The sequence below is a fragment of the Macaca fascicularis genome, chromosome 5 (assembly GCF_037993035.2).
Source record: "Macaca fascicularis isolate 582-1 chromosome 5, T2T-MFA8v1.1".
NCBI classification, from domain to species: domain Eukaryota; kingdom Metazoa; phylum Chordata; class Mammalia; order Primates; family Cercopithecidae; genus Macaca; species Macaca fascicularis.
This window is the reverse complement of record NC_088379.1, coordinates 127,366,387-127,392,617: the sequence shown is the minus strand read 5'-3', so window position 1 is coordinate 127,392,617 and position 26,231 is coordinate 127,366,387. Positions and strand designations below refer to the sequence as shown.

Genomic DNA, 26,231 nt, shown 5'->3' with positions numbered 1-26,231 from the left:
ATGACTCATAAGATTGATTCCATATTTCACAATATTTTATTCTGTGATTTAAATAATTTAACTGCAGTTTTAGCTTTACTTTCTGCATGTGATTTCCTTATTTGAGTGACAACACCTGGCCAACTCTGACACTCTAGATGGCTTATCCAGTAATATCCAGGATGCTATGACAATTTGTTGTCATAAATGAATGGCACTTTGAGAATGCAAATGACTTAAAATAGAATTTTGGTAACTAAGAGCTACCATATTAAGTCAGACACATGATTCATCAGTCTTACCTTCTCTTTTGACATGGAACATTTTATAAGGAAAAAAATGGCTGAAGGTCATGATGTCAATCTCAAGATCATGCACCTATCTCCAGAATGTATCTACTTTAACTCTGAAACATTTACTACCACCTAGCTTTAATCTGGTAACTTCAGCTTCAAAAAAGATGTTAATTAAATTCAACAATTTTACACAGTAAAAGTGGAAACAACTTTTAAACAAAGTAAACTATAAACATAGAATTAAGACCTTCCTCAGTTATCCTTAGAAGAACCTAAATATCAATTTAAACTTGAGAGTACATATATCTTTAATGTCCTTTTGTAACTCACTCTGAATCCTAAATTGGTATTCAAATGTTACTTAAATTTGAGCTTACTATTCATTTTCTAGGTAATTTGGCATTACATTTCTGTCTTTGAAAAAATTCAAAAGGGAAAAATCCTTCCAACTTAGAAATATTACAACTTAGTTTGTGAGAGAGGATCTACCTGTTATTAAGTTATGTTTATTTAAAGACTGCCAATAACTTTAACATCTAAATTATACCTTTGAACTGTATAGTACCTGTGTCTCACATACAAATTCTAATTAAGAAATAACTAGATTTGGTTTTGGAGTATCACCCAATTCACCTTTGTAGTCATGGTTACAAATCTGAACAAGACCTACATTACCCTTTCAAATCCAAGAATGCTAGAATGAAAAGAAAACCCTTTGAAATCTGAACAATATAACTGAGGCCAAGTGAAAGGAAGAATTAGTAAATAAAAAGGGAGAAGAAAACTTTTAGGATTTCCTATCCCAGGAAGTAGTAGAGAATTTTTAAAAATTAAGCTTAAGGGCTAGGTGTGGTGGCTCACGCCTGTAATCCCAGTGCTTTGGGAGGTCAAGACCACAAGATCACTTGAGGCTAGGAGTTCAAGACCAGCCTGGGCAACATAGTGAGACTCCATCTATACAGGAAATTTAAAAATTGGCCAGGTATGGTGGCATGTGCCTGTGGTCCCAGCTACTTGGGGGGCTGAGGCGGGAGGATTGCCTGAGCTCAGTAGTTCAAGGCTGCAGTGAGCTATGATGGCACCACTGCACTCCAGCCTAGGTAACACAGCAAGATTCTGTCTCTAAAAAGCAACAAAAAAATTAAGCTTAAAAAATGAATATATAAACTCATAGAATATAGAGCCATGATGAATGAATAAGGAATATTATGATTTTTAGAAGTAGATCTGAATCCTGAAAATGAGGACTAAGAAATCAACTAGTCTCTTCCCCATAATACCTGTGCTTTCTGTATCACAGACAGAATGATGATTTGGAGCAACCATTAGGATGAATACAGGATGGTAATTTTTCTGCCCTGATGACCAAATGCTACCCAGGTTTTAACAGACAGCTTGCAGACATCTAAACTTCTGATGGTTTATTTTGTCTAAATACACATTGATGATATTCACCTAATATTTACTATCTACTTAAATCATTCTTTGAACTCTTCCTATAGATTGTCCTTGATAATTTTTAATGCATTTCTCAACAAACATTATCACCTAGAGAAGAAATTTTACTGGGTCACCTTTTTTTCTAGAGTATGTTTTAAAAATGATCTGTTAAAAAAACTCAAAGGCATAATCCTACCATTCCTTATTTCTCTGCCCTATACACATCACCTTTGTCCAAAAATATTGAGGTACACTAATTACCAATAAAAACTATAAACTAGTAAACTCATTTGTCCATTTTATCATTTGGAATTTTTATCAATATGTCAATTACATAACTACTCTGCTTACCTCCTTCTAACCCCTTCCCAAGAAACCCAAACAATAAGCATGTTACAGAAGCATGTCATTTAGTCCCCTCTAAAACCCAAAAATAATTCTGATTATCATGATTACCAGCATGTTAGTGTTCTGTATTAACAGAATATATACTGAGGTGCTAAATTATTTGTTCATTTTTTAATGTATATTTCTGATTCTGAGTCTGAGCATACTTTTCATTTTATATTTCTTATGCATTTGCCCTTTAAGATAAACTGTTAAGGAAATGGTTTACTTCCTTTTTTTCCAAATATATTCTACATATTTTAATAAATACAATGATGGTAAAGCTGTCACTGTAATAAAAATCACTGTTTAAATTTATTTTTGTCTTTTATTAAAAAAACAAAAGATATGTTTTAGTGATTAAAAAATGTATAACTATTGTGTAAAATAATAAATCTATAAAGATTTCTGTTGTAGGCTAATATTGGTCTTTTGGATAATAGGCATGAGTATTTCCATATCAAGTTTCTCAGTAACCTGAAGTATTTCAAATAAGTCCTGGTATTTTACCTATAATTATCCAAACGCAAAGCATTTGATGGGGTTCAGTACACACTGCCTTCCAAATTGGTACCTTTTCCTAAGGAAGGTATTTTAAACTGAAGCAATTTGAGAAGCAGCAGATGCAGGAAGGACTTTGACTTTCCTCTGAAGCAGGTCGTATGACCTACATGTGAGAGATGCCCTTCCTGTGCCCAGAGGAAAGGAGCATCCTCATCTCCAAAGCGGAGGGACACTGAGAGCAATCCTAACAAATAGGCCTTGCTTAGTTTCCCCCAGTTTACTACCCTTAACTCATACCCCTTTTTATTTTCTCACATTGCTCTACAACTCTCTACTCTTCATCAAACGTAGCATAAAAATACTCAGGTCTAACCATTTATTTGGATCTTCGTTTCCTTATGAAGGCTCCATGTCACAAAAAAACCTCATACTAAATAAACCTATATGCTTTTCTCTCATTAATTGGTCTTTTACTACACAAGCCCCAGCAAAAAGCCTAAAAGGGTAATAGGAAAAGATATTTTTCCTTCCCTACACATCAAAACCAAGAATTTTTCATTCATTTTGAATGCTAAAACTTCAATTTTTGTAAAAATAATAGAAGGTTTTCCCATTCCTCAAAGAAAATGGGAACTAGAAAGATTTCCCTCTAGTGGAGAGAGGAAAAAATTACATAAACAATGGGCTACCGCTTTCTGAAAGGAAAGTAATTTAGTTTACAAGATTGAGGAATTTTATTTCACAACGTTTTAACTCCTTATTTATAATTTTTCTTTATTATTAACATTAATGATGCTTTACCAGCTCTACTGTAATAAATATAAAAATACATACAAATAAATACCATATCTTCAATATGGCCTATAAACACAGTGTTAGTTATACCCAACCTTGAATATTACGGAATTGCAGGAATTCACATTACACTCTGCACGCCTACGAATTTGAACATGTGGATTTATTCACGTCAATATTAATTAAGGCTGGAGTTCCTGGTCCTGGCTATTTACAACCTGTTCTGTGTTTTATGTTGAGTTGAATATTGATAACATTTATCATTTTCTTTCAAGATTCTGATAGGACAAAAATGCTTTATCTGGTCAAACATGGATCAATTACAGGAAAAGTCAGGGGCTGTGTAAACATTCAAATGTTATACTACCAAAAAGAATGCCTGGTTGGTTTACTTCCCAAAACTACTCAATGATGTAGTTTTTCACGAATACGGTTTGTTACCTATAACTAGAAATAGCTTTCCTTCTCGAAGTCTAAAAACATTGCTATATCTAAACATCTTTTAATTTTACAAATGGAGACTTAATGGTTTATTTTTTAAGTTCTAAACTGTATGTAAAAATAAAAGACACTCACAGGCATTCATCACTAAATCCCCACGAATTTCTGGTTTCCAGTCATCCCATGATGTCTCAAATCCATCAGCAAAACGGATACAAAAGTTTTTGAAATGCCCTTTGCTAACCAGAGACTCTGAAGAGCACGCAGTGATGAGAGTACTTTCAATGGTTAATACCAAAGCAGAACCAGTGTCAAGGTCTCCAGTATGATTAGACTGCAAAATACATTAAAGAAGAAATAAGAAAAAGGTGACAATTTTTTAAACTTAGAAATCCTCACAGGAGTCATAGGAATAGAAATCTAGAAAGGGTCAAGACTAGATATGTTCATTAAAGAGCAGCTTAGAAAGATGCCTTTTAAAAATTAAATTGCTCAAGTGAAATGTACTTGCCATGTGCATTTTTTTTCTTACTTAACATACAAAGGGCTATCTATATTTCTATCTCAAGCCTCTCTTTTAGTTGTGGGGAGAGGCTCTCACTATGCCACCCACCTGTGGTGTTTATGGCCTTCCCAGGCCCAGCCCATCATGCTATTAAAAAACTACATTTCAGTTCCTGAAACACAAACATACCAATGCCGCCCATCCGCAACCCAAAGTTTTTCTTAAAACTCTCTTACCAAACAAAATCCTAAAAGATAAATTAATTCAACAACTGGTTACAAGTTATTAAGGTAAATTATAACAGTAAAATACAGATCTCTGTATTCTACTGCTAATAACTGTTACTTCTTGGCCTGACAGATGTTCATAGCCCTTTCTCTCTCTCATACACACATGTGCATGCAGTTACATATTCCTGAGAATTGGTCCTAAGTTGCAAAGAGAAAATTCCTGCTTTACGTACACACTGCTTTGAAGTTTCATTACCATTAAATATTATAGTATAAAAGCATTTTGGAATTCCCTACTCTATTGCAGGTAAGTTTATTAAACAGTATTCTTAAATGTCCTTTAATTTCCGTCTTATAAACCAGTCCATACCAATGACTTCCTTGCTAAAAAAGAAAACAATAAAATGACTGTGAAACTAAGCTTCTATTTATGAAGGTAAAAATTAAGAGTTATCTGGTGAGTATCAATCTTATCACTATTCTGAAGCATATAAGAGTGCTGCAGAGAAAAGTCCCATGAGATTCAGATTTAATACATTGAGATGAATAATGGTTGAAGGAATTCAATCTTACTTGCTACCTACTAAACAGTTATAAACCGTTATACTGAAAAATGTATTGTTATACTCTAAATAGTTACAAATGGTTATGTAGAAATGCCTGGCTCTTAATCCTGGAATATGACTTGACTTTTTGTACCTGCGCAGTATTTGTGATAGGTAGGCAAATTCCCAGATCATTGACAGTGAGCTGGAGGAAAAGAGTCCCAAAGGCCTGGGCTGATGTTTGCTGGATACCAGGTAGCATATCTACTACTTCCTTTGTAGCCATATGAATATCCTTATGTAAAGCCATTCGTTGTTCATTCCAGTTGTCATAGGCAGCCTTATAATTCAGCCAAAACAGCACAGCTTTTGATAATTAAGGCACGGCAGAAAGAAAATTAAAATCAACACTGTAAATCTATATGTTAAGTAAAGCTCAAAAGCTGCAAAATCCTGTTGCTTAATAAAAATTACACCCAGAAAACTGTAGCATTAGAATTAGGAAAGATCTAAGAGGACATATAGTCATCATTGTTTAAATAACAAATGAAAAAATAAAACAGAAAGCAGGCAACCACATAATGGCACAAGGAAGAAGAAAATCCAGGTCTGTTCATTCACTCTAACTTATTTGTAAAATGCCTATTATATGTTAGGTACTGGGATGGAATAACAAATGAAAACAGATATGGTACTTAACTTCATCTGTAGAGCTGTTACTTCTTTTAAAATTCTTTAAAGTACATAATGCTAGGAACATACCATTAAAAGGATCTGATTTAGAGAAAAGTCAAAGATGTTTGAGTTTGTTAAACAGAAACAAACCTTAAGGCAAACCTTCATTTCACGGCAGTGTATAGATGGAGGAGCCTCTAAAAAGGACATAAAGATGGAGAAGCCAGAGAAATAGAAGGAAAAGCAAATGCAGGTTGAGCATCCCTAATCTGAAATCCAAAATCCCAAAACTTTCTCAATGTTGATATGATGCCACAAGTGGAAAATTCCACATCTGAACTCATGTGAGACTGCAGCCAAAATGCCGTCAAAACTTTGTTTCATGCACAAAATTATTTAAAATACTTTATAAAATTATATTCAGGCTATGTGTTTAAGGTGTATATGAAACGTAAATGGATTTCATGTTTAAACTTGGGTCCCAGCCCCAAGATATTATGTATACATAAATATACCAAATCTGAAAAAAATCCAAAATCTGAAACACTTCCTGTCCCAATTATTTTGGAGAACCAGTACTCAACCTGTTTTGTGTCAAGGACACCGAAAGTACAAAATACTTTAAGGAGCTGATAAAAGCTGATGAGAGGTCAGTAAAATGAGAACTGAAAAACATATATATGGGATTCAGCAAAATAAAATGTTATCTCTAATCTCCAAAACGGCAATTTTCTAACGAGATTCTGTTACTAGCCTATGTCCATCACTGATGGAGATCTTAAATGGCTTCTTAAACGGCTCCTCATTACTTCTAAAATACAGTTCAAATATATTTGCCCAATTCACATTAATTAGACCTTTTCTACCTGTTCAGCCTTCTTTCCCATTATTTTCTTCTATGAACCTGCTATATTTTCTTAGACTTATGTGTTTAAACACATTCATTCATATTCTCTCTCATTCAATGTTTATTTGGTTCTGATTGTATGCCAGGGACTATTCTAGGCCCTGGGATATAAAAGTAAATTTCATTTCCTTATCTCCCTGGTGAACACCTAATTAAAAGCCAAATCAAGAATCAGTTTCTCCTCTAAGAAGTGTAGGCAAAGGTAGAGAATTCCTCAGAACCAAGAACACATCTCTGACTCCACTGTGTAGTCTGCTTTGTTTTCTTTTCCACTGGACTGACAGGTCCTTGAGGGCAGGGATGCTGTTATTTTTGTAATCCGCTTCTAGACAGTATATGATAAATGTTTATAGAATATAAAAATAAACACAGTGCCAAAACACAAATGGGTGCGTTAATTATCAAAACAAAAAAATTCAGCATTACAATTATATAATCTGAATCAGACACTCCTATGTCTCCATGCAGAGGGCAAAATAACTTTAAAATGTAAAAGAACTTTTAAAACTGAAGGGAAAAAGCAAGAATTTTGTTTTGTTTTGTTTTGTTTTTTTGGATACGCACATTTCAGGTTTAGGAACCATTTCGCTGTCAAGCATTTACACTAGTAAACTACAAGATTTTTATCTAGCATTAACAAAACATTCCTAGATCCTGGAGGATAGTAGTCATTGACTTTATCTTACCTCTATCAAAGGCCACAGGCTGTGCATAAACAATTGGTCTATTCAAAGTAATAAGCACAGCTTCCCTATCTGAAGAACCACTGATTTCTTCTCGGAGGGCATTTCTTAATCCAATTCTGGTTTTAAAATAGGCAACCTGATGAAAATCAGAACCAGCTTCCTCATAAACCTAAAATAAAATTTAAAGCTCAATAAAATAAAATAATGGGAAAAGTTTTAATATAAAACTAAACACTGTTAATGGAATTATTCACCAAAAAAAACTGTATTACATTTTTCTCAATTTCAGCTGTTAATGTATATTCCTTATACTCAGTACCATAAACACTTGAAATTAATATACAAAATAGCCATGCAAGAGGTAAATATGAAGTCATAGATAAACTTTATATAAAAGTTAGGATGAGGTCCATATTCTAAATGGCAATGTATTAAAAATTTTTAAATAATTAGAACCTCTAAAAATGTTTCCATTTGAAAAAATTACTTTTAGTAGAGATGACAAGAAGTTTTTGTTCATTTTTCCCTCACATCTTTAATGCAGCAATTCAGTTTTGAAACTGTGACTGGCATTTTTCTATTTGGTTCTTCAAAGAGGAAAAAAGACTAAAATCTACATAATAATTTTTGGCAAAATAAAAACAAAAAAAATCTCCAATAAGCTGTGAACATTCATTTTTATACTACAGAGAATCTAACTGCGTTTTTTAACTTTATTTAACATTACTATATGCAGAACTTGCTAATATTCTACAGGAAAGGTGTATGCTTAACATTTTAAGAACTGACTAAAATAAAAAAAGATACAAGCAAATGCTTATGAAGATACTGGATTTTTATGTGAGCGTATCTGCACTAAATCATCACAACATGCACTTACAATATTCAACAAAAGGCCAAGGTAAATGAGTTTCATTGAATTTATAATCAGAAACTTTAGGAACTTAAACTAAATATTTTTGTAAATATAATAATACATCAGTTAAAGTAGTTAAAATTGATGTGCAAAATTTAAAAGCCATAGTTCTAACATCAACATATTCTGTACTCACCTGATGTTTGACAATTTGTCCTAATGCCAGATTTAAATCCACCTGGCATTTGCCAAATAGTTTCAGATAGCTGCTACTTCCTGGTGAAGCTTTGGTTTGAAGTCGGTTAGAAAGTTCCAGTTCAATCAATCCAGTTTCAAATCTTACAGCTCTCATCGATGGAGTAGTGGCCGTTACTTGAATACCCTAGCAGATTATATGTTAGGAGGGAAAAAATGAATCTTAAATCAACAACATATACCTACTCAAATGTAGTCTTTCAGTATATGATAAATAAAATAGTCATGTTTTAAACCATGGAGATAATGTGGGTTTGGTTCTAGACCATTGCAATGAAGTGGGTCACACAAATTTTTTTGTTTCCCAGTGCATATAAAAAGTTATACTATAGTCCATTAAATGTGTAATACCATTATGTCTAAAAAACATTGTATATACCTTAATTTAAAAAATACTTTGGCTGGGCATGGTGGCTTACGCCTGTAATCCCACCACTTTGGGAGGCTGAGGCAGGTGGATCACTTGAGGTCAGGAGTTTGAGACCAGCTTGGCCAACGTGGTGAAACGCTGTCTCTACTAAAAATACAAAATTAGTTGGGCATGGTGGTACATGCCTGTAATCCCAGCTACTCAGTTGGCAGAGGCAGGGGAATAGCTTGAACCAGGGAGTAGGAGGTTGCAGTGAGCCGAGATCACGCAACTGCACTCCAGCCTGGAGACAGAGTGAGACTCCGTCTCAAAAACAAAACAAAACTTTATTGCTAAAAAATGCCAACAATCATCTGAGCTTTTAGTGGGTTGTAATCTTTTTGCTAGTGGAGGGTCTTGCCTTGATGTTGATGGCTGACTGATTATGGTAATGGTTGTTGAAGGCTGGGGTGACTGTGGCAGTTTCTTAAAATAAAATAACAATGAGGTTTGTGTCATTGATTGACTCTTCCTTTCATGAAAGACTTCTCTGTAGCACGTGATGCTGTTTGATAGCATTTTCCCCGCAGCAGAACCTCTTTCAAAGTTACAGTCAGTCCTTTCCAAACCCTGCCCCTGCTTCATCAACTAAGTTTATGGAACATTCTAAATCCTCTGTCATTTCAACAGTGTTTACAGCATCTTCACCAGGAGTAGATTCTATCTGAAGATATAATTTCTTTGCTCATCCATAAGAAGTAACTCTTAACCCACTCAAGTTTTATCATGAGATTGCAGTAATTCAGTCCCATCTTCAGGCTCCATGTTTAATTCTAGTTTTCTTGCTATTTCCACCCTAGCTGCGTTTACTTCCTCCACTGAAGTCTTGAGTCCCTCAAAGTCATCCATGAGAGTTGGAACCAACTTGTTCCAAAGTCCTAGTAATGTTGATATTTTGACCTCCTCTCATGAATCAAAATGTTCTCCCTTCCAGAAGGTTTTCAATTTACTTTGCCCAGATCCATCTGAGGAATTACTATCTATGACAGCTGTAGCCTTACAAAATGTATTTCTTAAATCATACACTTGAAAGTTGAAATTACTCAATTCATGAGCTGCAGAAGAAATGTGTTAGGCATAAAAATGTTAATTTCCTTGTAAATTTTCACCAGAGCTCTTAGGTGACCAGGTGCATTGTCAGTGGGCAGTAATATTTTAAAAGGACTCTTTGTTCTGAGCAGTAGACCCATAGTGGACTTAAAATATTCAGTGAACCATGTTGTAAAAAGATGTGCTGTCATTAAGACTTTGTTGTCCCACTGATAGAGCATAGGCAGAGATTTAGCATAATTCTTAAGGGCCCTAGGATTATCAGAATGGTAAATGAGCACTGGCTTCCACTTGAAGTCACCAGCTGCACTTGACCCTAACAAGAGTCAGCCTATCCTTTGAATCCAGGCATTGATTTCTCTCTAGCTATGAAAGTCCTAGCTAGCATCTGTTTCCCATAGAAGGCTACATGGAAAAATCCGTCGTTTTGTGTAACCACCTTCATCAATTATTCTAGCTTGATCCTCAGTTTGCACTTTTATGTTACGAAGACAGCTTCTTTCCTTAAACATTATGAACCAATCTCTGCTAGCTTCCAAGTTTTCCTTTGCAGCTTCCTCACCTCTCCCAGCCTTCACAGAATTGAAGAAAATTAGGGTGTTGCTCTGGATTAGGCTTTAACTTAGGGGAACATTGTGGCTGGTCTATCCACACCATTCAAACTTCCTCCGTATCTGCAATGAGGCTGTTTGGCTTTCTTTTCATTCTTGTGTTCATTGGAGTAGCACTTTTAATTTTGTTTAAGAACTTCACCTTTGCCTTCACAACTTGGCTAACTGTTGCAAGAGACCTAGCTTTCAACCTGTCTTGGCTTTTGACATACCTTCCTCACCAAGCTTAATCATTTCTAGCTTTTGATTGAAAGTGAGAGATGTGCAACGACATTTAACGATTCAGTATGCTATCCTACATTGGTGCAGTTCCTGGCGCCCCCTAAACAATTACCATAGCAACATCACAGATTTCTGATCACAGATCATTATAACAGACATATAATACTAATGAAAAAGTTTGAAATATTGCGAGAATTAGAAAAATATGACACACAGAAAGCGAATATATGCTATTGGAAAAATGGCACCTTCAATTCGTTAAAAAAACCTCAACCTGTGAAATACAATAAAGTGAAGTGCAATAAAACAAGGTATGCCTGTATAGGATATGTCTAATGAACTGATAAAACTGGCAACATTAATTTCTCATGTTAGTCGCAATTTTTAACCCATTATGTTTCATTTTGATATTTTGTATTTAAAATTTAGTGTACAATGGATTGAATACATTAAATGCAATTAAATAACTTTTATGAACACCAGTATCTTAAACATTGGAAATATTAAGTTTTCTATTAAAATAATATAGTCTTTGTTTTGTTTTGTTTTGTTTTTTAAGACAGGTCTCACTGTGTTGCCCAGGCTGGAGTGCAGTGGCACAACCAGAGCTCACTGTAGCCTTGAACTTCCAGACTGAAGCAATCCTCCTGCCTTAGCCTCCAAAGTAACTGAGACTACAGGTGTATGCCACCCACCTGGCTAATTTTTTTGTTTTTTTCAAATTTTTTGTAGAGACAAAGTCTCTATGTTGCCAGGGCTGGTCTCGAACTCCTGGGCTCAAGCAATCCTCCTGCCTCAGCCTTCTAAAAGTAATATAGTTAAGTGGAAAAGTGAATAAAATATTTCTTGCAGAGTAAATTATAACAGCAGTACTTGAAGAAAAACAAAATGTTCATCAGAAGGGAGTGGTTGAATAAATTGTTACAACTGTACAATATATAATACAGATGTTCAAGAAGATACAACTAATCTAAATATACTAATATGGAAAGGTATCCAATGTATAAATATACTCATATATAAAAATACTAACAGGAAAAAAGGCCTAAAGAATATTAAAATAATACTGTTAAAGCTTTTTCTCTGAGTGGATGGGGTTATAGATCATTTTTATTTTCTGTTTGGTAATTTATGTAAGATAGAAATTTTCTATAACAAGCATATATTAATGGATTAGAAAAGTTTTTATAAAAGTATCATTATTATTTATGTTACCTTGAACTGCAAGTTTAGGGAATAGAGGAGGATTTTAGGCTTATCTCCATCTGCTGTTCCATCATGTTCATTCCAGAGAGGAATAGGCTGCTCCCCACCTAAAGAAAAGAAGGGTTTGGGACAATTTTTTTTTTTTAAGGAAAAAAATAACTATTTTGTGCATTTAAAAAAAAATCGTCACAAAATATTTTCTTTTTCCTGACCACTGATAGAGAAATCTTTACCTAAGTTACATTTAACTGAGGCAGATATATGAAAGATAGGGATAATTCTGCATATGTAGACATTTATTAATAACATTTTATATTCAATTAAAACATTGTATGTATTATTGAACCAAAACATATGTTTATACATCTCAGAAAACACATTTGAGGGAAAAAAGTAAACTGGACTAATTTCTTCAACTAATAATGTGAATTCTGTTGCAGGGGCCCTGGTGATAAAGTTACTATTAAGAGAGCATTTTAATTTTATTTTTATTTTTTTTGCCTGGGCAATATGGCATACACAAAATAATGTTCTAATATCTTAATATCTTACTTCTGTTTCCACTTCTCTTTCCACTGATTTGAAAACATTCTGCCTGCCTATCTTTCAAATATTCTGTCTTAAAATGATTAATCTTTTTGTACACATGTTGAGTTTATCATCATCCCAGGGAGTCTGTATAGGTGGGATGGAATTTTTTTTTCCCCTATTAGGGACCACAAATATTATCAAAATAACTAAGAACCAAATAGATAAAAAGCAGATTTTGTTTCTTTTGAAAGAGAAATTAATCTTTTTTGGGCTTTTGAAATTTAGAGGTCAAAATCTATTCAATTAATACTATGATAAAAATATTTTTTAGTTTTCTACTAGAACAGAAAATAGGAAGAAAATAGAGGCAGCAGTCAACAGAAGGTACATCCAAGACAAGACCGAGAAAAGGTAGACAAGGACATAATTTGGCCCCTCAAAAAAGACCTTTGTACATAAAGATGAATAAATACACCAGAAAGAGAATGAAAGAATGATATGAATGAAGAGATGGGAAGTAAAGTATTAAGGATTTGTGGATCAGTTATACCAGAACATATTAATTAACATATATTTGGGCCAGGCACAATGGCTCATGCCTTAATCCCAGCACTTTGGGAGGCTAAGATGGGTGAATGACCTGAGGTCAGGAGTTCAGGACTAACCTGGCCAACATGGAGAAACCCCATCTCTACTAAAAATACAAAAAATTAGCTGGGTGTGGTGGTGGGCACCTGTAATCCCAGCTACTCAAGAGGCTGTGGCAGGAGAATCACTTGAACCCAGGAGGCGGAGGTTGCAGTGAGCTGAGATGGCGCCACTACATTCCAGCCTGGACGACAGAGACTGGCTCAAAAACAAAACAAAACAAAAAACCATGTATTTGTATTTTGGAAGAATAAACTATATGTGTCTTTGTACACTTAGTGCCTACCTGTAGGCTTGTACCTTTCCTCCCTGAGCTATCCTTCTCTAAAATATATAGCACACAGATTACATTTTCTTTTCTCCAACTTATAATTAAGTACTTCTCTCTGCCTCCTAACTCAAATCTACAATCATCCCTTACCTAAGCCTCATCACTGATGACCCTACATATATGTATGCGTGTATTGTGTGTATATAATATTACCCACCTCCCAACCCAGCTATCAAGTGCCTCTTCCCATCCCTGTTGTCTCTATCTTCCATCTACTACCAGGAAAGCTTCTGCTGTCTTACATTATGCTTTTCATTTCCCTGATTCTCTAACTTCATTTGCATATGGCTTTTTGTTGCCATTATTATTTTGAAATCTCAAATTCATTCATTCCTTTGATCCAGTAGTAGATGGTGTTTAGCTTACTTTTCAATGCTATTTCCAAAACATTAAACTACTACTCTCTCTGCTTTTATCATTTGAATTCTAAACCACAGCCCTCTTACACATCCCTGTTCCTTGAGCTCACTTTCCTTAAATGACTTTATCCCCTCACTTACATTCTGTTTTTATTCATTTTTTACTCCTAGGTAGATATGTGTAAATTCTAATACCTAGTATTTGCTTACTGAGTGCATATATGTATCAATTCTAATACCTAATATTTGAGTGCTTACTAAGTGCCAAGTGCTATTCTAAGTTCTTTATCACATTTTGTTTATTCAAACTCTTTCTGATACACGCTTATCAGCATTTGGTCCTTCCTTCCTCCATGATGTTTGCCAAAAAATACACGTTTCTGTTATATTAATTTATCTAGACAGCAATTTCCCTAATTAAAGAATTCTTAAGGCGAAGGGCCATATATATGCGGATCCTAGCAAGCAGTACCTTAGCTAACCCTCAGTGTTTTCCTGAATGCAATGATTAAGCACCTATGTTGCTTGGTGATCCAACTCTTCATCTTCTGTCATTTCTCCAACATACTCCTCACAACAATTACTGCGAGTCTTCATAATTTTCCTCATATTCCCACAATTCTTGTCTCATTCTCAGTAAATAAATGTGTCTTTCAGTCCCAGTTTCTTGCTATTTTCTTTCATCAAGCTGTCCCTCTCTTTTGGAAGGCACTCAATCATCAAAAAGTAGAACTTAATCAAGCATCAGGTCAAATCATTTCTATGCCTCAATACATCCTCTATTTGTACTACTTAACTTCTTCATTCATCAAAAGTTCATTGAAATGTTTTTATTATTATATATTCAAATACCTAATGTTCTAAACAGAAGTATAAATTCAGTAAGTCTGATAATTTTTACCCACATATCCTTGTAATTTGCTCATCACCTAGTTTGGGGTCATATGATTTTAAAGTTCTGAATAAGTAACTATGGAATGGATTATAGGATCTTCTTTTATGTTTTCCAAGATACAGTTGCAATTTCTACTCTGAAATACAGAATGAGTTATGTTATACAGAGGAAAATATTACATGAAATAATGTCCACATTTTGAGGATTTGTTAGAATACTGCCACTAAAAATTGTTTATGACTCTATGTATATCCTGACACTTTCTAACAGAATGGGTGAGATTAAGCTAGGAGAGTTCTTAGTTTCTCTTGGCTCTATAGGCAAGACCATGGTTCAGGTTATTTAGGAATCCTCATGAGATACAACAAACACAACACAATAGGTGAGCAAATAAAAACTACGTGCTTCTAATTTTGAAAGTTAGCTGTCTTATCTATTTGTTCAATTAAATAATAAAAAATATTTTCTCTAAGTAATAAGAATCAAAACAAATCTGAAGAAAATATCAAACTACTATTATGATCTATCTATGTATCTAATACTGGTTACTCTTGTCTTTTGTCTTCAACCTTTTAAGTTCTGTAGGATGTGCATGTTTGTTACATAGGTAAATGTCTGCCATGGTGGTTTGCTGCACATGTCAACCCATCACCTAGGTATTAAGCCCAGCATCCATTAGCTATTCTTCCCGATGCCCTCCCTCCTGCTGTCCCCGCCGATAGGTCCCAGTGTGTGTTGTTTCCCTCCCTGTGTTCATGTGTTCTCACTATTCAGCTCCCACAGATAAGTGAGAAAATGCAGTGTTTGCTTTTTTGTTCCTGCATTAGTATGCTGGGGATAACAGCTTCCAGCTCCATCCATGTCCCTGCAAAGGGCATGATCTCATTCCTTTTTGTGGCAGCACAGCATTCCATGGTGTATATGTATCACACTTTCTTTATCCAGTCTATCATTGATGGGCACTTGGTTGATTCCATGTCTTTGCTATTGTGAATAGTGCTGCAATGAACATACGCATGCATGTATCTTTACAATAGAATGATTTATGTTCCTTTGGGTATATACCCAGTAATGGGATTGCTGGGTCAAACGGTATTTTTGCTTCTAGATTTTTGAGGAATTGCCACAACACTGTCTTCTACAATGGATGAACTCATTTATGCTCCTACCAACAATATGAAAGCATTCCTTTTTCTCTGCAACTTCGCCAGTATCTCTCGTTTCTTGACTTTTTAATAATAGCCATCCTGACTGTTGTGAGATAGTATCTAATTGTGGTTTTGATTTGCGTTTCTCTGATGATCAGTGATGCTGAGCTTTTTTCATGTTTGTTGGCCACATAAATGTCTTCTTTTGAGAAGTGTCCATGTCCTTTGCCCACTTTTTAATGAGTTTTTTTTTTTTCTTGTAAATTTAAGTTCCTTGTAGACTCTGGATATTACATCTCTGCCAGATGGATAGATTTCAAAAACTTTTCCCCATTCTGTCTGTTTACTCTGATGGTAGTTTCTTTTGCTGTGCAGAAGAAGCTCTTTAGTTTAATTAGATCATATTTATCCATTTTTGCTTTTGTTGCAATTGCTTTTGGAGTTTTCATCATGAAATCTTTGCTGGTGCCTATGTCCTGAATGGTATTGTCTAGATTTTCTTCTAGGGTTTTTATAGTTTTGGGTTTTACATTTAAGTCTTTAATCCATCTTGAGTTAATTTTTATAAAATTAACTCAAAAGTGTTAATTTTAAAAGGTGTAAAGAAGGGGTCCAGTTTAAATTTTCTGCATATGGCAAACCAATTTTCTCAGCACCATTTATTAAATAGGGAATCCTTTCCCCATTGTTTTTTGTCAGGTTTGTCAAAGATCAGATGGTTGTAGGTGTGTGGTCTTATTTCTGAGTTCTCTATTCTGTTTCATTGGTCTATGTGTCTGTTTCTATAACAGTACAATGCTGTGTTAGTTACTGTAGCCTTGTAGTATAGTTTGAAGTCAGGCAGTGTAATGCCTCCAGCTTTTTTCTTTTTGCTTAGGACTGTCTTGTCTATTTGGGCTCTTTTTGGTTCCACGTGAATTTGAAAATCGATTTTTCTAATGTTGTAAAGAATGTCAGTGGTAGTTTTATGGGAATAACATTGAATCTATAAATTACTTTGGTCAGCATGACCATTTTCACAATATTGACTCTTCCTATCCATATGCATGAAATGTTTTTCCATTTGTTTGTGTCCTCTGATTTCCTTGAGCAGTGCTTTTTAGTTCTCCTTAAAGAAGTCCATCACTTCCACTGTTAGCTGTATTCCTAGGTATTTTATTCTCTTTGAAGTGACTGTGAATGGGAGTTTATTCATGATTTGGCTCTCTTCTTGCCTGTTGTTGGTGTATAGGAATGCTAGCAATTTTTGCACATTGCACAACTTTGCTGAAGTTGCTTATAAGCTTAAGAAGCTTTTGGGCTGAGACGATGGAGTTTTCCAAATATAGGATCATATCATCTGCAAACAAAGATAATTTGACTTCTTCTCTTCCTATTTGTATATACTTTATCTTGCCAGACTGCCCTGGCCAGAACTTCCAATATTATGTTGAATAGGAGTGGTAAGAGAGAGGGCATCCTTGTCTTGTGCTGGTTTTCAAGGGGGATGCTTCCAGCTTTTGCCCATTCAGTATGATATTAGCTGTGCATTTGTCATATATATCTTATTATTTTGAGGTATGTATCTTCAATACCTAGTTTATTGAGAATTTTTAACATGAAGGGATGTTGAGTTTTATCAAAGGCCTTTTCTGCATCTGTTGAGATAATCATGTGGTTTTTGTCTTTAGTTCCGTTTCTGTGATGAATCACATTTATTGATTTGAACCAACCTTGCATCCTGGCGATGAAGCCCACTTGACTGTGGTGGATAAGCTTTTTGTATGCTTCTGGATTTGGTTTGCCAGTATTTTGTTGACGATTTTTGCATCAAAGTTCAACAGGGATATTGGCCTGAAGTTTTCTTTTTTTGTTGTATCTATGTCAGTTTTAGGTATGAGGACGATAGTGGCCTTATAAAATGAGTTTGGGAGGAGTCCCTCCTTTTCATTTTTTTGGAACAGTTTCAATAGAAATGGTACAAACTCTTCTTTGTACCTCTGGCTGGACATGAAATTCTAGGTTGGAAATGTTTTTCTTTAAGGATGTTGAATATTGGCCCCAAATGTTTTCTGGCTTGTAGGGTTTCCGCTGAGAGGTCTGCTATTAGGCTGATGAGTTTTCCATTGTAAGTGACCTGGCCTTTCTCGCTGGCTGCCCTTAAGTTTTTTTCTTTCATTTCAGCCTTCGATAATCTGATGATTATGTGTCTTGGGTTGATCTTCTCATGGAGTGTCTTACTGGGGTTCTCTGCATTTCCTGAATTCAAATGTTGGCCTGTCTTGCTCATTTGGGGAAGTCCCCCTGGGTAATATACTGCAGTATGTTTTCCAACTTGGTTCCATTCTCCCCATCTCTTTCAGGTACCCCAATCAGTCATAGGTTTGGTCTTCTTATATAATCCCATAGTTCTCAGAATTTTGTTTGTTCCTTTTCTTTTTTCTCTATTCTTGTCTGCCTGTCTTATTTCAGAAAGACAGTCTTCAAGCTCTGAGATTCTTTCCTCCACTTGGTCTGTTGTGCTGTTGATACTTGTGACTGCATTGTGAAGTTCTCCTGTTGTGTCTTTCAGTTATCTTCCTCTTTAAACTGACTATTTTGGTTATCAGCTCCTGTATGTTTTGTCACAATTCTTAGCTTCTTTCCACTGGGTTAGAACATGTTCCTTTAGCTCAGCTAAGTTTATTATTACCCACTTTCTGAAGCCTACTTCTGTCATTTCAGCCATCTCAGCCTTAGCACAGTCCTGTGCCCTTGCTGGAGAGGTGTTGCAGTCATCTGGGAGAAAACAGGCACTTTGGCTTTTTGAGTTTTCAGCATTTTTGGATTGATTTTTTTTCTCATCTTTGTGGGCATATCTACCTTCAATCTTTGAGGTTGCTGACCTCTGAATGGGGTTGTTGTGGGGCTTTTTGGTTTATGTTGTTGTTTTCTGTTTATTTTTCTTTTAACAGTGGGGCCACTCTTCTGTAGGGCTGCTAGAGTTTGCCGGGGGTCCCCTCCAGACTCTAGTGTTCTGAGTTCCTCCTGCACCAGGTTCCTCCTGCACCAGGTATCAGCGAAGCCTGTGAAACAGCAAAGATGACAGCCTGCTCCTTCCTCTGGGGCCTCTGCCCCAGGTACTGACCTAATGCTGGACTGAACACTCCTACAGGAGGTGTCTGGAGACCCCTGTTGGGAGGTCTCATCCAGCTGGGCAGAACGGGATCAAGGACACGCTTAAAGAAGCAGTCGGGCTGCCCCTTGGCAGAGCAGGTGTGCTGCCGTAGGGGAAACCCCCCTCATCCAGACCACCAGGACTCTCCAGAGCCAGCAGGCTGAAAAGGCTAAGTCAGCTGAACTGCAGAGACAGCAGCTGCCCCGCCCCCCAGGGAGAGATCAGAGTTCTGTGAGTTCTGTATGTATAACCCTGGTTGGAGTTGCTGAAATTCTGGCAGGGAGGCCCTGCCCAGTGAGGAGGGATGGACTGGAGTCCCACTTAAAGAAACAGTCTGACCCTACAATCTGGCATAGTGGAGTCCCACTCTAAGAAATAGTCTGGCCACAATCTGGCATAGCAGCTGTGCTGTCTTGTGGGGAACTCCTCCCAGTCTAGACTGCCCAGACTCCCTGGAGCAGGCAGGCTAGAACTGCTGACTTGAACTGCAGAGATGGCGGCTCTCCCTCCGCCTGGGAACTCAGTCTGTCTCAGGCAGTCTCCAGCCGTCTGCTGCTGGCCGGGTGGAATTCCAAGCCAGTAGTTCTTAATTTGTGAGTTGCCTTGGGAGTGGGGTCTGTAAAATGGCACTGCTTGGCTCCCTGGATTCAGCCTCCTTCCTAGGGGAATGCATGGATGGATTTCCTGCCTTGCTGGGAGTATGCAAAACTCCTGTGTCTCTGTGTGTGCCCTAGTGCTGCTTCACCAAGACTCCACATAGCTCTGTGCTTCAGACCCAAGGCCCTGGTGGCAGGACTCACGAGGGGAATCTCCTAATCCACTGGTTGCAAAGATCTGTGGGAGAAGCCTGGTTTCCCCGGGCGAGGTCACACAATCACATATAGCCTCCTTTGCCTGGGGGTGAGGGCTCCCTGGCTTTTTGCTGCTCCTGGGTGAGCCATCACCTCACCCTGCTTTACCTCACCCTCCATGGTGGAGCTGTCTGCCTAGTCCCTCCCAATGCAAGAAACTGAATACGTCAGTTAAAAGTGCTGAATTCACTCACCATTTTCATTCCTCTGTGTGAGAGTCCTGGACCACAGCTGCTTCTAATCGGCCATCTTGGCCCACCCTCCTACTTTTGTGTCAATCAAGTTTTATTTCATAGTATGGCATAAATATATAAGTTTAAGTGCATCATATCCAGTATACTTGAGTAAGCTATTAACTTGCTTAAGCTATTTTGAAATTATAGCTAGCCTCATATTTTTCTGAAAAGTATTAGCATGACTTAACAAAAACTATGTTTAAGAAGTGTTATTAAGGAGTTTATTTCCTAAGGGAGACTACACTAAGTAAAAAAATCAGGTTTTTTTTTTGTTGTTTGTTTTTTTTTGGATTAGCCTTTGGGGTATTGGTTCCTTGAGGCTTCTTTCCTACCCTTCTTCAAGTTAGGTAACACAATTTTCCTGTGTTTGGGCACCTCTCCTGATACCCATGATTTACTGAAGTACCTTCTCAGAGGTACCAAGAGGTCCTCCATTAGTTCTTTTACATAACTACAGTGTGTCTCATTTGGACCTGTAGATTTATATACAAGTTGGTTGGATAGGCTTATTGTTTCTCTATTTATTCTCATAAACAGACAAATATCTCATCAATTTCCATTTTCTTAATATTCATGCTTTTTAATTATCCTTTTCACTTGGTTAAAAGCAGACTCTTTTTCAATTTTCACTTACCTAAGTAGAGTGAAATCTTCATGTTACATTACCTAACAGTATACTTCCTTAACACACTATTTTTTTCTGACAGTCTAAATGTAAGCTTCTCACTTTTTCATATTCTCTTAAATCATTTTGCTAAACAAATACATGCTTTAACATATCTGAAATAATCTTAGATTTTTACATTGCTTAGCACACTTTCACTTTGAATATTGTAATACTAATACTCTAAATGTCTAGAGTTTTGTAAAGATTCACATCTGTCTAATTTTTCTTATAGTCAAGTTGTTTTACAAAAAACAACAACAACAACAACAAAAAAAAAACAGCTTAGTGTCTGTTCATTTGATAATCCATCTCTGAAGATAAAACTGTTTGATGGGCTGGGCTCAGTGGCTCACACCTGTAATCCCAGCACTTTGGAAGGCCAAGGCAGGCAGATCATGAGGTCAAGAGATCGAGACCATCCTGGCCAACATGGTGAAACCTCGTCTCTACTAAAAATACAAAAATTAGCTGGGTGTGGTGGTGTGTGCCTATAGTCCCAGCTACTTGGGAGGCTGAGGCAGGAAAATCGCTTGAACCCGGGAGGCAGAGGTTGCAGGGAGCTGAGATCGCGCCATTGCACTCCAGCCTGGCGACAAAGCGAGACTCCATTTCAAAAAAAAAAAAAACTGTTTGATGCATGAGCACATCTTAAAGGCCTATTTGTTTTGTGTTTGTCTATCACTACCTTGAATACCTTTTATCTAGTTTCAGAAAGAAAACTTTAAAATTTTAAAGCAAAAGCTCCACCATTCACAAAACATACTGCACAATAATTTTAGTTTATGGAACCATAAGAGATGCTATTATATTATTTGCATTAATTCCATAGTACTTTATGTCTTTATCAATAAATATATACCTGGCCCAATTCTAAGATGGTAACCTCCTTATATGCTTCTAAGACGGCCATACATACTCAAAAATAGTCTCTTCTGTTTACCTGATCAATGCTTATTTACATCTTTCTGAAACCCAAGCATTCCTGAAAGTCCTTCGTGGACAAATAAGGTAATCAATTTTTTTAAAAAGTATTTCCCTAACAAACTTGATGATTGTTACGAACATTAGTCTTCCTACATAATAGAAGATGTCCTAACACTAAATGTAACATGATGGAAAATCATGAAGAAGAATATAAGAAAAAAATAAGGAAAATAACTGAAGATTATGGGAGAGGGAAGCAGCAATACAGAGTACTGAGAAATTCGAGCTACAAAGGTTCAAAGTATTCGCTCTCAATATCCTGTTATGTTCTTTGGCCTTGACAGAATAACTGAATGCCTACGCTCCATCAGGCCCTGTGGCCAGCTAAATCATACATAATTTACACTTTAGCTATTTTCTCAAGGTTCATGGCTGTCGCTAAAGTCAGAAAGAAATGGTTCAAGGAGCAGATCTAGCCACTCTTTTGGCATTATCATCTGATCTTGGCACTATCATCTGATTCTCTCATAGTAAACAGCAAGTCTTCATGGTTAGGAATATTAATTTCCAGTCCTCTTTGTCCATCTTATTCTTCACAGACCTTGGGATATACTTTAATCTCCTGACTATAATCTAAAGGTTAAGAAAAGCCTTTCTCTTTAATCAAAACTACCTTAAGAGAGGCTTACCCTGACAGTCCGATACTGTCTCTCTCTCTCTCTCTCTATATATATATATATATTTTTTTTTTTTTCTTTTTTTTGTGAGACGGAGTCTTGCTCTGTTGCCCAGGCTGGAGTGCAGTGGCACCATCTCAGCTCACCGCAAGCTCTGCCTCCCAGGTTCATGCCATTCTCCTGCCTCAGCCTCCTGAGCAGCTGGGACTACAGGTGCCTACCACCACGCCTGGCTAATTTTTTTGTATTTTTAATAGAGACAGGGTTTCACCGTGTTAGCCAGGATGGTCTTGATCTCCTGACCTAATGATCCACCCACCTCGGCCTCTCAAAGTGCTGGGATTACAGGCATGAGCCACTGCGCCTGGCCTATATTTTTTCAGTAATAAAATCATCTTGAAAATATTCTTTAGAACTCATAAGTTTGCCAGCTTGATATATTCTTAACAACTTTCCTATCATAAAAAATGTCATAATGTGATTTTAACCAGGTAAATGGGACATACCAAACAAAACTTGTGTATGTTTCCCAAGTTAAGGCTTCTTCAGTGGCAGAAAGGAATTTTACTATATACTTATTTCTTCCTTAATGATTTCTAGTCAACCATTTTCAGAAAAACTCCATGGTACCAATGATCTGATCTTTTAAGACCTAACTTGTAAAATTCCACAGCTCTGCAGGGTTTCTACAATATGATCATTAAATAGCTTCCTGACCTCAGATGCAACTAGAACCAACCCAGGAGAACCAAGGAAACCGGTTGTTCACACAGCTGCTACATAATTTAGTTCCTTCATCCAAGGAGCACTGTCCTCCTTCAGACCCTTATCAAATACTGGTACGTATGCTCTGCCTGCATCCTCTCTACCTCTTCTTTCTTGCCAAACTAGGCTTCATTCTTAAGTTTTGGGATATGAATTCTTCTGAGAAGCCTTTTCTGATCCTTTAGACTAGATTAGTTTCTCCTATGACACAGACTCATAGCACCCTGTTCTTGTCATTCACAGAACTCATCAAAATTGTAATTGAATACCTGGATACTTCATAAATTTGTTAAATGAATGAATTAATCCATAAGCATAAAGGAAACTCCTTTTGATGCCAATTTATGGATGTGGCTTAAATATTCTTTTAACATGATAACATTCACACTGAAAATACTCAGCATTAAGAATTGTTATACAGAGTCAACTTTTCACCCTAATTCCCTAATACTTTAGCTTGTGAAAAATGTAGAGCACTGACTAAGCTGAACTGTAAACTATTCTTGAGGAACAGCAAAAATGTAATGAGGGTTTCTACAGACAATTTACCATGCTGCCAGCATATAGCCATCATCTGGTATAGATAAAAGGTGGAAATCTTAGCAGTTATCTAAATGTTGTTTCCAAATGAGTATGATTAATTTGGTTAATAGACATACTGTAAGCTTTTCTTTCTTGAGGGTGAAACATAAATGAGCTTTCTGAAGTTTATGAATCCTAAATGTGTATTATACATGACAAAAATGATAAGCAAACATTGTAGGTGGAAAAGCCATAAGAGGAATGGACAGTTCTTAGGAGTTATTTGACAATTATATCCAAATGCTGGATCAATATTTATACCACAGACATATGGGACATCACACAGTCAAAAAGAATAAAAACCTTCACCTATACTGTAAGGTACTAGATCATCTTACCAGACACTTTTTGTATTACTTCATTAACTTCCTTCATGAACACTTTCTGTACAAATACCAAGTGGTTTAGAAGATCAGTTGTAAGATTATGTTCAAAGGAACCAACCTGTCAGAAAAAAATCATATTAGATTAATGCTGATTACATTAGCTTTACTTTTTTCTTACATAAATCACCCTAAACTGAGGAAAAAGAGATAATTATCTATGATTTGAAATCAATATATTGAAGAAAAGTTAAAAATATTTAGAGTTCCTAATATGTTACTGGCCAAACACTACTATAGTCCATTCCCAAAATGGTTTTTGTTTTTTAATAATAGTAGTTAATAAGGTATGAGAAGTCTGGGGGGCAAATCAAAGTTATATATTTAACTTGCTAATTTTGAAATTAAATTTTCTCCTAGAGTAAAATTTACTTTTAATGATAATTTTAATGGCCACTTTTGTGTCTTAGAATCACAGACGAGTTAAGTAAAAATAGATTTATTTATTTATTTAGAGACAAAGTCTTGCTCTGTCACCCAGGCTGGAGCGCAGTGGCACAATCTCGGCTCACTGTAACCTCTACCTCCTGGGTTCAAGTGATTCTCCTGCCTCAGCCTCCTGAGTAGCTGGGACTACGGGCACCCACCACCATAACAGGATTTCACCATGTTGGCCAGGTTGTTCTCAACATCTGGCCTCAAGCTATCCGCCCGCTTTATCCCAAAGTGCTGAGATTACAAGTGTGAGCCACTACATCCAGCCAAAAACAATTTATTTAATCAAATATATATTTAATGACTGTCTACTCTATGTACCATGTTAGGTGCTAAGGATACGGCTATGAATAAAAACCAACAAAATTCTGGGTCTCAGGCTTACATCTGAGTGAATTAGCAAATCATCAGAGATACCCAATTAAGGTTTAATATAATTGTGTCCTATAATTAGTACAAAGTATTAAATTTCTGGCAAATTAGTTAATAAACTAATTAGTTAATAAACCAATTTGCCAGAAACTATTTTCAGGTGTGTTTATTTCAGGCCATAGTAAAATAGGCAACTCTAAGAGGGATGCAATTTTAGATTCTTTGAAATGGTTGAAATTAAATACATTGTTTACTAAATTCGGGACTGTGTTCTGCCTCGTTACAAACTTATACCTTTCTAATATCTAGTATTAGCAAGGAATTATACAGCACACTGTATTCGTGTATGTTCTTTTAAATGGAACATTGATAGCAGGATGTCTAAACTGGAGCTTGGGGCTTTTCGTTTTCAGAGTAGAAAGCACAAGTGAGATACACCTTAAAATATTTTAAGTAAATCTCTGTTAGAATCCAAACACTATTTTTTTGTACACTTGTTTTTCACATACAGAAATCCCAACTCTTACAGAGGTTCCAGGGCAAGCAGGGCCTAAGAAGGTAAATCAGACTTAAATATGTCCCCCGTAGTTATAATATTTCTATCAGAGAACCCAAAGAGCATTCTTATAGATGCTGCAGGTTCTGGAGAACAAAATTTATAAAACAAATAGCACATTGCTTTTTCATAAAGTTTCAACTGTTTTTGACAAACTGACAAAGTGAGCTGAGACATATCACAGGGTGCCTGGAGGCAGACCACTGAGGTGTAGCTCCTGTCTCTCTCAATTGATAGCTAGGAGACTTAAGGAAAGGTGTTTACTTCTCCGCTTCAAGTTTATATCAAATTAGGAAAATAACAGACGACCTGCTTACCACAAATCAAATGAAAAATGTGTCCAAATGCTTTTTAAACTTTTGACAGCTATACAAATATAAAGTGAAAAAATTATGATAGAATTAGATATGCTACTTTCAACTTAACCTTAGTAAAGAAATTAATCTGTAAGTCTAATTTATCTTTCAATATGACCTTTAGATTATCTTAATAATTATGTATACCTGTATGAATTATGTTAACTTGCTAAGGTTTAGTTTGCTCACCTACAAAATGAGAACAAATATTTCTACCTCATAGGATTTACTTAAGCACTGCAGAAGTCAATGCGTGTAAAGCACATAATGAAAGTTAGCTGCGATTTGCTTTTAATAATCATTTGAACTACGAAAATATTGCAGAGATGGAATATATAACTAATACATATTTTTAAAAGCATGTTTAAATAAAACTACAG

General features: G+C 36.1%; 1 protein-coding gene across 16 annotated transcripts in view; it reads right to left on the bottom strand.

The window, feature by feature from the left end:
* The window catches only part of BLTP1 (bridge-like lipid transfer protein family member 1), a 211,191-nt gene that overhangs the window by 47,851 nt on the left and 137,109 nt on the right, over positions 1-26,231 (bottom strand). For all 16 annotated transcript variants that reach the window (XM_015450796.3, XM_045392845.2, XM_045392844.2 and 13 more), the window contains 6 exons: positions 24,088-24,193; positions 12,009-12,106; positions 8,443-8,628; positions 7,391-7,559; positions 5,277-5,488; positions 3,978-4,176 (listed from right to left, as the gene is read on the bottom strand). In XM_015450796.3, the coding sequence (XP_015306282.3) occupies positions 3,978-4,176; positions 5,277-5,488; positions 7,391-7,559; positions 8,443-8,628; positions 12,009-12,106; positions 24,088-24,193 (970 nt within the window). The remainder of the gene's footprint in view (positions 1-3,977; positions 4,177-5,276; positions 5,489-7,390; positions 7,560-8,442; positions 8,629-12,008; positions 12,107-24,087; positions 24,194-26,231) is intronic.